Source organism: Rhinoraja longicauda, chromosome 4 (assembly GCF_053455715.1).
Source record: "Rhinoraja longicauda isolate Sanriku21f chromosome 4, sRhiLon1.1, whole genome shotgun sequence".
NCBI classification, from domain to species: Eukaryota; Metazoa; Chordata; class Chondrichthyes; order Rajiformes; family Arhynchobatidae; genus Rhinoraja; species Rhinoraja longicauda.
Window position 1 is genome coordinate 63,353,253 of NC_135956.1, and position 12,976 is coordinate 63,366,228.

Sequence of the window (12,976 nt, forward strand, 5' to 3'; positions counted from 1 at the left end):
ACCCCCCCCCCCCCCCCCTCAGTCTCCGGCACTCCAAGGAATAAAGTCCTAGCCTGACTAACATCTCCCTATAACTCAGACCTCTGAATCCTTGCAAAATCCTCGTAAATCTTCTCTGCACTCTTTGCAACTTAGTAACATCCATCCTATAGCAGGATGACCGAAACTGAGCATACTACTCCACATGCAGCCTCACCACAACAACCAGTACAACTGTAACATAGCATTTCAACTTCTATACTAAATGCTAATGTCAGGATTTATCTATCCAAACCTGGAATACTACATTACTATGAATTTGGACTACTAGGCAGTGCTGCCAATGCCCAGTTACATGGGTAAGTACATCCTGGACTAGTACAGTCCTGTTACCTGACTAGGATGGGCTGAGTACTGGATGCTGGTGAAACTGGTATTCCGCCCCATTGCTGGTTTTCACATGGAGTTCAGCTGTGGAGCCCAAACCTATTATCATATCATATCATATATATACAGCCGGAAACAGGCCTTTTCGGCCCTCCAAGTCCGATATCATATCATATATATACAGCCGGAAACAGGCCTTTTCGGCCCTCCAAGTCCGATATCATATCATATATATACAGCCGGAAACAGGCCTTTTCGGCCTGTTTTGGTATTCCTCAGCATCACACCAGAGGACCGATCTCTCCCATCTTACCCCAAAAAGACCTGTAACTTTTTGCAACTTGAAGATTTGGAAGAAAGAGTTCAGTTATTATTTGTTTGACATAATTTATTTTACGGTTAATTATCAGCATTTAATTATTTTTAAAATTCGAGAATATTCTTATTTTTACAAATTATTTTGAGTAATTATGTGAAAAAAAATTCAAAAAGTTTGCAAAGAAATGCTTTGTAGAGCTTGGCACTCGCCCTTGTGTCCAGTCAAAGGCTTCCAGGGTTCTCTATGGTTAGGATTCAGCACTGCACTGTCTGAGGTCTACCTGTTTTGATGGCCTTGCTATGCTTTGTGGCTTAACCCTGGGGTCAGTAGGCCGAGGAGGATTTGATCCAGACATAAGTGCAAGGTTAATATGGGCATAGGCAGAGCACAAGCTGGGTGAGTCCAGGCAGCGAGCCAAATCAAACACTATTTAGCTAATTATTGCAGTTGGCTCTTATTAAATTCAAATGATACTGATGATGTGTTTAACCAAGAACCTTGCTCCCTGTGTGCCCTGCATATATGATCAAAAGGATAAGTTGATATTAGGACATTTTAAGGAGGCAAAGTGAACTGTGGTTATAGGAAAAAAATACTTGTTGTGAATTCTATCCTTTGCAAAATGTAACTTTTTCTGAACTTTAGGATCTCAACGCATCAGTGACAGCGAAGTATCTGACTATGACTGTGATGATGGAGTCGGGGTCGTTTCTTCAGGTATGGAAGCCAAAGAAATTCAGTGCTCTCTTTCTTCCCCGTTTCTCCCAAACCATCTCATTGGCATTTTCAATCAAAAGCAAAACTTAATTGATTGCACCAATTTCTTTTTGCGCTCTTATCCAGAACCAACCAGGCAGTTAGTAGACAAAATGCCATAATTGTCCTTCCAAACATAAATGTTTTCAAAGCACAATACCTTCAAAACCTATTAAAAGTCATCTCATCTCATGCAGAACTGAAAGTAAATTAGATTTCAAACAGAGGAAGCTAATGGCCGATGCTGCCTCCCAGAACAATGTAATAATTTTCAATTTCATGTAGATTTGTGTGTGTGTTTTGTGATTAAATGTTGTTGGGGAGGTGGGAAATTTTAGCTGCTGATAGGATGATGTAGGTTCTATACCTCGAGCATTTCCTTTCACATTTACTCTCCAATGATATTTTTATTTTGCTTCCATAACGTCATTACTTTTTTTTGTAGAATGTGGAAAATAAGTATAAAGTGTAAAGTCTTTCTTGAAGGAATTATTCTTTGGAAAATCTGGTAAATGTAACAAAGTTTCAGAAATAATGCTTTGGGGAGGCATTTGTCCTGGGTCCCCCATAAAATAGGCAATATCAACTTAATAGTACTGTGACAAAAGGTAAAAAGGCACATTAAGAAGCAATGGCTGTTCAAACCTCAGCCAAAACAAATTTCTGGCCCTCTGTATTTTTGTGCAATTTAAAAAGTGCATTTATTCTAAATTGATTTTATCTTAACATTTTTCACTTCAGATTATCGGCACAATGGGAGAGAGATTCAGAGTTCTACGTTGTCTGTTCCAGAGCAAGTAATATCATCAAACCATTGTTCACCATCAGGCTCACCACATCGCGGGGACAATATGGGCAGGACCCGTTCCCGGTCTCCCAGTGTTCCTCCCTCTCAAAGGTAGGGTTGGGCATGGATGTAAAGACATCTGTTGCTGCATTGGTGCAGATGTAAAAGGGTGAGATAAAAATAATGAAATGTAATATGTTTTGCTCATGTGAATTTTGACTCCAGAATTCTGAATTCTGCCAGTTACTTTGAACGGGCATTTCTTTCATGGGCTTGTTGAGCATAATAAATGATATGTTGATACCCTAAGTAGAAATCAATAAAAGGAAACCTGAAACAGAGCTTTACTCAAAGTGCTGGAGTAACTTAGGGGCAGTATATCTGGAAGATATGGATAGGTGACATTTTGGGTCAAGGCCCTTTCGTCAGACCACCTCTTTTTTCAGCTTCTCTCCTTCCCTACAATCAGTCCGAAGAAGGAGCCTAACCCAAGACATCACCCATCCATGTTCTCCAGAGATGCTATCTGACCCGGGCTGAGTTATTCCAGCATCTTGTGTCTTTTATTGTAAACCATCATCTGTAGTGCCGACTGTCTACAAAGCTTTACTCAGCAGTAATAAACCTTCATTAACAAACCATATGGTACTTAACCACAATTTACGACATTGCATTAGGTTGATTGAACAATAGCGCAGTATTTCAAAGTCAAGTTTAAGGTTCTTTACTATGGCATTAGTGTGTTTTACAATCAGAACCTTCTGACCTTTGCTTATGGAATTCTAAATGTTATTGCTAACTGAATGAAAGCTATTAATTAATCCATTAGATTGTGGAAAGTTCACTGGTTTGTTTGGTTTTCTTCTCAAATTCTTAAAAATAACGGTAATTAAACTGTGCCACAGAGTTCAGTTGACAACAAAATAGACCATCTGTACAGCTTTTATTCTGCAACAGAATATTTCCTCAAGTGACATTACATTAGTTTGTGACTGCCCCAATCCAATAAAACTGACTCCCAAAAATTAATTTGCAAGCTCCATTCCGATGATAACTGGGAGCTTTATTCAGCCAGTATGCATCTTAGGCTTGAGTGGGTTTATGCAAGCCTAAGTATGTACACTGCCCTCTTCTCCCACTGCCTCACTCCCCAGTGATCTCTGCAGTGCCATTGAGACAGCAGTGTTGTCCTCTAATAATCTTGAAGTTACATCCAAACATTCTTTCATAGAAATCCAAATTTAAGTAACACATAACGACAAAACATCAGACGGTGGCGTAGCGGTAGAGTTACTGTCTTACAGCATCAGAGACCTGGGTTTGATCCTGAATACCATAGATCCTTGTCTGTACGGAGTTTGTACGTTCTCCCCGTGACCTGTGTGGGTCGTTGGTTTCCTCCCACACTCCAAAGACGTACAGGTTTGTAGGCTAATTGGCCTGGTGAAATTGTATAAATTGTAAAATTGGCCCTAGTGTGTGTAGGGTGGTGTTAATGTGGGTCGTTGGTTTCCTCCCACACTCCACAGGTTTGTAGGCTAATTGGCCTGGTGAAATTGTATAAATTGTATAAATTGTAAAATTGGCCCTAGTGTGTGTAGGGTGGTGTTAATGTGCGGGGGTCGCTAGTTGGTGCTGACTTGGTGGGCCGAAGGGCCTGTTTCCGCGCTGTATCTCTAAGCTAAGCTAAACTAAACTAAACTAAAAAGACATTTTGCACAATCGGGGTCATGGGAAAAAACGGATTGTTGACAGAAGGTCAGGAGGTTTGTTGAGGAGATCTTTGTTAGGAAGTGATTAGGTGATGCCAGTCCTGGTTGTGGTTGGTGTGCGACAGGCAAGGAGGGAATTAAATAGGTCGAAAAATATAGAGCATGCAAAGTGATTGGTTTGAAGAAGTAAGGTAGATAAAGTTAGATGGAGAGTGATGATGGGTGTGATTTCTCAGGAAACGACAATGAGCTACCTTGCTGGAAATGTTGGATGCTGCAAACTCCCCAGCAGCAGTCCAGTAAAGTTTGGCCCCATTTAAATCATTCCAAAGCAGGGGTCAGCCAGACATAAATATTTTATGCAAGTGACTTCAAAGCACACATTGCTCAATCCTCTATTTCACAGCGCAACTCAACAGCCACCATTGTTGAACACGTTACTTGCTCAGTGGTCATACAACAAAAATTAGGAAGCCAGAGGTTATCAACCAATGCACTTTTCAGCAATTTCACATAATGACTTGTTTTTTAATGCATTTCAAACAAAAGAGAATAAATTCATTACATTCTACAATGAAGATCTTGGGCATGGTAACTTAGCTTTTTAGAAATCTGCTACTGGAGTCGATTTGTGTTTTGCAGAAGCTCAGAGTTGGGTCCTCGAAGCAGTCGCTGTTCTCCTCAACAGTACAATACTATCAGCAGAATGGATAGACAGAGGATGCCGGATGACCACTTTTCTCCAGAGAGGGAAAGGTAATTGGAAATTATTAGTTGTTTTTGTATTCAGGAAACTGTGACATATTTAAATATAAAAAGTTCTTGATAGAATTAGACTATTAGTAATAATAATCGAGTACTTCCACATTCACTATTCTTGGAATCTGAATTTAGTGCGTAACTTTTTGAATTAAGGATGTTTGTGATCACAATTAATCTTGTGTAGAGATCTGAAAGTGAGAGTAAAATTACCACGTCACAGGCAATGTTGTAACCAACATAGGTTTTAGGATAGACTGATACTAAAACGCATTGCTAATATTTGTTTAAATGAAGTCACATATCGTAAAAAATATATATGAACAGTCTTCTGATCTTGAACTTTTATTCAGCATTATATCTGCATCAGAAATAGTTTCAGTGATGTAATATATTAAGTCATTTTATCACGATTGTAAATTGCTATTTATTCATATATACTTTAAATTCTTAATTCTGAATCTTTTGTGATTTTTATCTTGTATTCCTGAAATATTTTTAGATTTTTATAACTATTGCAGAACAATCGAGTGTTTGCCTTCCTTATAATTTCTGCTATATCTGAGAACCGAAATGTTTTACATTATGTCAAGAACAATTTTTAATTATTTCAGGCCTTCACAACCAATGTGGAGAATGGGTATATTCTCTCAGTAACTATTAAAGAATAATAGTCAATGTTTAAGTTAAAAGTCAGCAGTTTCAAAGAGAAGTGTTGGGTGCTTGTGATTACTTCAACAAATAGTCCTTTGGAAGTTGCAGTGTATTCTCTGATTGGAAGCATAGTTATTGGTTTGAATAAAAAGGCGAATGAAGAAATTTTAATGTTCCTTCCTTGCAGATTCCTTACCTTAATGTCCTCAGCTTTTTCCATCTTTTCTTTTTTTGTTTTACAATCTCCCCGAGTCCTCTGCCACAAAGCATACCTAGGCTTTCTCCTGCTGTGAATTATTTGGTAGGTTGACCGGCGTGGCATCCTCCATTATTAACTATCCTACTTCCTGTATAATAATACCCAGATTGTGTCACATGATACAATGCATTGGAAGTCAAATTGACCGAATTGCAAAGTGGCAAGGGCTTCGTTTTATAAATGTGAATCTGGATGTGGTGAGGATAAAGTCTTAAGAAGTATAGCAAGGGGAGGTACTTTTTCAAATTCAGAATGTAGAAACAAAAAACTGCAGATGCTGGTTAATAAAAAAAGGATAAAGAGTGCTGGAGTACTCAGCGAATCAGTCATTATCTCTGGAAAACGTGGATAGATGATGTTTTGCAAAACAGAACACCTGACCAGTTGAGTTACTCCAACATTTTGTGTCTTTTTTATTACCTTCAAATAACTCATCCTCAGAGGTCCAGTATAAATAGTGAGCTGGTAACAAGTTTGTTGCCAATCTAAATGTTTGTGTGGAATAGTAGGTGGTACACTGATTCAACTAATTTCTAGGTTTTTCTTGCTGTAGATCGATAAGGTAGCTATTTCTGGACTGTTTTTGCAGGCTTTGAATTACTTATTATTAATCTTGTATTTAGAGGAATTTCTAAAGCAGGGTTCTCATGACTTTATTGTAGGATTAGTTGTGTAATTTGTGCTAAACCAAATGCATTATTGCACAAACTTTCTATCACATTTTAAAGAAAGCTGGTTTTACTAAGCTGCTGGAAGGCCTTCATTAAAAAATCATTTGGCTACATTTAAGCTCCTCTTTTGCTTTTAATAATGGACTATAGTCTTTTCATACATACTGTTCATCACCTTTCTCTCCATTTTCTTCCCTTTTCTGCTCTCTGCCGCTGCTGACCTCTGTCCGCTTTCTTCAAATGCCATACATTTCTCTTTTCCATTTTCCCTACATCGCTGCAGTCAGTATCTTACACTACCTCGGTCCAGACACAGTCATGTCATCGAGCATCATCACAAGGATTTCAGGTATACTGTAACATGGGTGTGTTGGTGTGTTTAATTGATGTGTGACTATGCATGCATAGATATATCAACATTATGACTAAGGATGAGCACCTGGATAAAGTCAAATTTTGAATTTAAACTGGAGTCTTCATCGATGGATTTTCCAGGTTTGACATTTGACTGTCAGATGAAAAAGAGGTTGCCAAAATCTTCCAAAGCTGATTTGTAATTGAGTGCACATTGTTTCCAACTTGGAATGCTAGGTGCTTGGCAGATTTCCCATTGGTAGACTTACAAAGATTAAACCTAATGTTTCATCACTTAATATTTAGCAAAGATTAATAATTAAGAGTTTAATTGGGGATTCAATACTATCTCCCCCCATAAAATCTGGCCATGAATTATTGTGGATAGCTTGATGGATTTGGAAAAAATAATGCTTTCACATAGGGAAATGTCAAAAATCTTTCTAATAAGACATTGAAAATTGCTAAAATGATTGTGTTGAGGCTTAGGGTGGCCAAATTGTATAATTTGGAATACTAGAGCATCCACTCATGTTGCTCATCCCTAATTATGGTTAATTGTGATTTTTTTTTAGCACTTTTGTAAGCTTGAAAATAAATGTTCATCATAGTTCTGTCAAAATATAAGGTGAGATTTCAATTGTCTCTTCTGAAGGTTTCTTTTTAATTATAGAGAATTGTTTAAGAATCATAGTAGACAATTTAGAGACATTGAGTATTGGAAATGGTAAATTTGATCAAAAGCCGAAAAGGACTGAACTTTGATGTTAGATTAGGAATTAACTCATGTTTCCTTTCAGAGACTGATGGATTTGCCACTGTACTTAAGGGCAATGTTTTGTCCAAAAATATAAGCCAGATTACAGTATATTGGAAATGCTAGAATGTTTTTTCAAGGCATGGTAAATTTCATCCTTATTGTGGGAACAAGAACTATGAGGTAGTGAGAGCATTCTGAGTGCTGTGGCATTTTTTTCTTTCAACTATCCACTCTTATTGCAACTTAACCTTTAGCAAGACCCAAAGCTGTACAAAAAAACCCCAATTTATTCAAATTTAATTAACCATCTATTGATTTTGCCCATTTCCTTCCATTGATTCTTCTTTCATATTATTCTTTTAACAGTAGTGCTGGTATGTGAAAGAGTGAAAGTGGTTAGGACAGTTTTTGAGTATGATAAATTGAGGAACTGAATTATTATCCATGTATACTCTGGGCTGGATCATGTAGGGTCAGGTGCACCAGCTAAAATTATCATCTATGTCGACAGTGAAGTGGGTCTGATGTAGGGGATGTATTTCACTGGCCCCCCTTGAGTTCAGATTCTTGGTTTAACGGTGTCTGGGCCTCCATTGGTGAAGAAAGGTCGTCACATCCCTGAGGTGCACCTGACAGCCTTTGACAACCAGCAAAGCATGTGATAGAAGCTGTGTTGACTGCACAACATTTTAAAAGTCTTCAAAGTTCTCTGACACTTGTATACATTTTTAAAACTTCTAAAATTGTACTGAACATATTTTATTTTAATTGTATTTAAAAATATTTTTTTGAAATGGATGATTTATTTCTAATGCTGGTTTGAGAAATGAATCGCCCAAGACAGCAAATGCTTGAACAAGCTTTCCTGAGATGTTGCTTTAAATAAGATTGTTTCAATTAATCTTAATAGGAAGAAGAAAAACATAAAAATGAACACATTAGGCACAGGACACTTGAGTCCTCTCCACCAATTAATCAGATCATGGCAAAACTTATTTTATCTTCAAACTCTGTAGTTCCATCTGCATAGGGTAATTCTCCATCCCTTTATTGAGCAAGAATCTGTTCATTTATGTCTTAAAATATGAAAGATTCTGCTTCAATTGCTCTTTGAGGATGTATTCCAAAATTTCTATGAGCCCGTGAGAGAAAAAGAAATCTCATCCCATTGTTAAATGCACCATCTCCTGTTTTTAAATTGAAAGCTCGATCTAGATTTCCAACAAGTAGAAACATTCCATCAAGAATCCTCAGGTGCTGACATGTTTCAATCAAATTCCCTCTCACTCAGTCAAACCTGTCTAACCATTCTTCATAAGATAATCTGGCAGTCCCAGGTTTAGTCGAGTAAACCTCCAAACTTATTTACATCCTTCCTGAAAGACGTGGCCACAATGGTACTGTATTCCAGATGAAGTTTCACCATTACCCAACACAAATGAATTATACTTTTACTCACAATAAAGGATGACATTCTGTGAGCTTTCCAAATTACATGATGTTCCTGCCAACTAACCTTTTGTAATTATGTACAAGGACACCAGATCCCTCTGTATCCCAATGCTCTGCAATTGCTTTTTGGTTCTTCCTGCTCTTGGACAATTTCACATTTTCCTGCATTATTGCCCATCTGCCAGATCTTTTCCAATTCAATCTATCCCTTTGCAGCCTCATATCCTCTTTACAATACAATTCCTTACATAGCTTTATGTTATCAATTAATTCATTAACCACACATTCAGTGCCTTCATCTAAGCCATTGCAAGGTGTATTCAGCCAAAAGATATGACTCAGCTTCTAATTTCTATTCTGGTTCCAGGTTGCTATTCTTTCCTGACATTTGATGTAATCTTATTTATATCTTCCCTTCCTATCCTTCACTAGTTTCCCCCACTGCCAACTTATTCTTGAGACCATAAATCCCAATGTTGTTCCCTAACAAGGTGGGGATATAAGAAGAAAATCACTTGCAAGAAAAATGTAAAACTCCATACAGACAGCATTGGAGGTCAAGACTGAATCCTGATTGCTGGAACTCTGAGACAGCAGTTTTCCAGTCTCTGCCACTATGCTACTCATATGCATAGTATTGGTAAATTATATTATTGGTTGAAAGTACGGGGTGAGGGAAGACAGTTTTCTGGATCTATGGAGAAATTATCATATTTCTACAGTCTTGCTTCTAATTGAATTGGAGTATATGGTTTCATGTTAAGGTTAATGGTTTCATGTTTAGGCTGCATTTGATAATGTAATGTTACCTTGGCATAGTACATGGATTACCTAATTCCATGAATGCACGCCATCACCGCCAAAGCAAGAATGTAACCATCTGCCATTGAGTTAATGGGCCGAACCATTGTAATTGTGCTCATGGTGATCCTAGGTTCCAAAAGGAACTGCTGGTATTTAGCCTCTCTCAGGCAGGGCAGGTGATGTGAACCATGTGGAGTCCAGTGACTGAGTTCTGATCATGTGAGGTTTCCCAGGTATTGATCTGGAGAATCACTGCTCTGATCCTAGTTAATCAGATCTAGTGGGGGTTTCACAACTTTGCTCATTTTAATGGGGTTAGTCTTGGAAATTAGAAGGAATAAAGGTAAGTTATTTATTTTTTGTTTATTTTAAAGCTTTGAGTTATTTGCTGTGTTTTAATGTATTTTTATTTTTATTTTTATTTTTAACAATTTTTATTGCCTTGATTATTTACAGTGATTATGGTTATTAAGTGTTTCTGGACATTTTGTCAGCTTTGACACAAGAGAAAGGTCTGCCACAGTCTTGCATTATGTTATATTTTGTTCAGGTGTTCGAGCATCAGGATATTAGCTTTATCCCAGCTCAGGCATACTCACATCAAAGATCTCACTGTACCTCACCAGATGCCTATTAGATGCAGAGTGTCAACTTGATTAGCCTTTTGCATTTGGCTTAGATAAGTGCTTGCAGACAGGGATGGGGATGTTAACTAACTAAAGCTGCTTTTTGTCCATTACTTGCAAAATGTGTTTTTCTGAACACTTTAAATTTAGATCTTTTGAATCCTCTGCCTAATGCAGTACACAGTTGTAAAATGTGAAACGGCCTTACATAAATTATATTCCTTATTTTAATTGTTCTTGAAATCTATTTGTTCTACATTGGTTGTAGTTTTGTTAATGGTCTGGGTGTAATCCTCATGGTGCTGATGCAGCTGCAATTGATGGAAACACCCTTTGTTACTTATTTATGGAACAATTTGTAGAATTGAAAGTCGTTCAAAAATATACGAGTATTTATCCTTTCAAAGTTCATATTTCATTTCCTTTTTAAAGGCCTGGAGACGGTTATTCAGAAGCAATTGTAGAAAAGTATTTAATATTTCTCAATGAGCATAAATTCCCTTTCTATTGTTTAATTCACTACCGTCATTGTAGCCTTGGTTTCCAGTATTTTACCACAGTTTACATGCATCCTCTATTCAATGGTTACGCCTTGTGTTTTCTCTAATTTACTATTGTCCTCTATGCATTGTTCCCTACATGCACCGATCAGCCGAAACATTATGACCTGATGAGCCAAAACATTAGGACCATCTGCCTAATATGCTGTTGGTCCTCCATGTGCAGCCCCATACACAGCAGAGTGCGATGCACTGTGTATTGTGACACGTTTGGCCCATGACCACCATTAAAATTTTCTGTGACTTGTGCCACAGTAGACCTTCTGTCAGTTCAGACCAGACATGATAGCCTTCGTTGCCCTCGCGCATCGATGAGCCTTGGGCGCCCAACACCCTCTTGCCGGTTTGTCCCTCCTCAGACCACTGTCGGTGGGTACTCACCACTGCTGACCGGGAGCACCCCACAAGCCTTGCCGTTTCAGAGATGCTCTGACCCAGTCATCTGGCCATAACAATTTGGCCCTTGTCAAGGTCGCTCAGGTCTTTACTCCTGCCCATTTCTCCTGGATCCAACACATCAACTTCAAGAACTGACTGTTCACTTGCTGCCTAATATATCCCACCCCTTGACAGGTGCCATTGTAACAAGGTAATCAATGTTATTCACTTTGCCTGTCAGTGGTCATAATGTTTTGGCTGATCAGTGTATGTGATAATGTGGAAGAGTCATTTATAGATTTTATTTTTTGCACTCAATAAGACATTTCTATCAGCACAAAATGGATAGCTTTGTCACTTTTTAGAGGTTGGGTGGGGGGGGGGGGTTATTTCCTCATTTCAAGCAAAGTAAATTTGAAAAAATGTCAAATCCACAAGCCAGTTCATAAAATGCTTATAACCTTTCCAAAGCATACTCTCCATTAAAAACCTCAACAATTAACTGCCCATTTATACCTTATTAAATTAGCAGTCAAGTTGCAAAGCATGCTGCAGGCAATGCAAAGTGAGCTGGCAATTAGTTTAAAGACTGAATTGTGAGTTTATAAAATTATAGGGAGATGAGTAAACCAATAATTTCTCAATACATCAGGAAGAAAAATATATTTTGTAACATAGCTAAGTGAATTTGTATGAGCTTCATTTGCCATCATTGTGGTAGAAGAACTGGAGAGAACAAAGGAACAGTGGGTACATACAGTAAATCTGATTTCTAAGATTTTTATTTTTATGCATGATTTGTGGACATTGTTGGAGAAAACAGCATTATCTTAAAGACCAAGTTGTTGTTGAGGAGATATCTTTGTTGAACCATTGCAGTCTTTCAAGTAAGTAGTGCAGTTGGGAAGAAAGTTCCAGAATTTAGATCGAAGGATGATAAGGAATCACCATGCATGTTCAAGTTGGAATAGTATATTAATTAGAAGGCTGTGATGTTCCTATTTGCCTGCTGCACTTTTACGTGAACAACATTGTGCATGTTAGAGACCCCATACAAGTAAACTTAGCAACTAGCTGCAATAAGCAGATACACAGTTTCTTGATAATCATCTTGATAACTCCATGGTCATTAGCACTTGTGAATATCGACTTGCATAGACCAAACTTCATGTCGATGACAGCTGTCGGCACAAGATGTATGGTATTGTATGGGTTGTGGCTAATTTTTTGGGGTGACCATTGAAGTTAAGAATCTATTTGCATTTTAATTTTGTGTTTGACAAAATCACATCTTTACTTGTTTGGTGTTTGTAATCTTTTCCAGATATTAGCTATTCTCCCTGTAATTTTTTTCCAGCTATCCATTAGTTCCTGGATAATTGTCCCAGAGTATCAATTATTGACTGGTACTGATGCACTTATTTATTATCTTACACATAATTACTCTTAAAATACATTTTGTCCGTGTAATCACGTTCAGTATATCCAATATTTTGATGTAATCATTCCTGCCTTTAGGTTGAAGCCTACGGTAAGCAAATTGTTGAAAAAAAGGTGAGCTGTTATTATTCATTGAATATATATGCAACCTTAAATTTGATTGCTTGCTGTATTACTGATAGTCTTCTGAGAACTGATCAGTTACGCAACATATATATAAAACTCGTATTTATGTTTCCTGATGATACCTTTCATTCCCTTTTTCCCAAATCTAATTGATGTCACTTAAAGATATAAACTAATTAAAACAAAGGCAGTA

General features: G+C 37.6%; 1 protein-coding gene across 29 annotated transcripts in view; it reads left to right on the forward strand.

Moving 5' to 3' along the window:
• The window catches only part of rims2a (regulating synaptic membrane exocytosis 2a), a 711,765-nt gene that overhangs the window by 454,287 nt on the left and 244,502 nt on the right, over window positions 1-12,976 (forward strand). For 19 of the 29 annotated variants that reach the window (XM_078397872.1, XM_078397861.1, XM_078397867.1 and 16 more), the window contains 3 exons: window positions 1,331-1,402; window positions 2,183-2,339; window positions 4,583-4,696. In XM_078397872.1, coding sequence (XP_078253998.1) covers window positions 1,331-1,402; window positions 2,183-2,339; window positions 4,583-4,696 — 343 coding nt within the window. Of the gene's footprint in view, window positions 1-1,330; window positions 1,403-2,182; window positions 2,340-4,582; window positions 4,697-6,566; window positions 6,633-12,735; window positions 12,772-12,976 lie in introns of all 29 variants that reach the window. The other 10 variants (XM_078397846.1, XM_078397849.1, XM_078397851.1 and 7 more) reach the window with 2 other exon arrangements.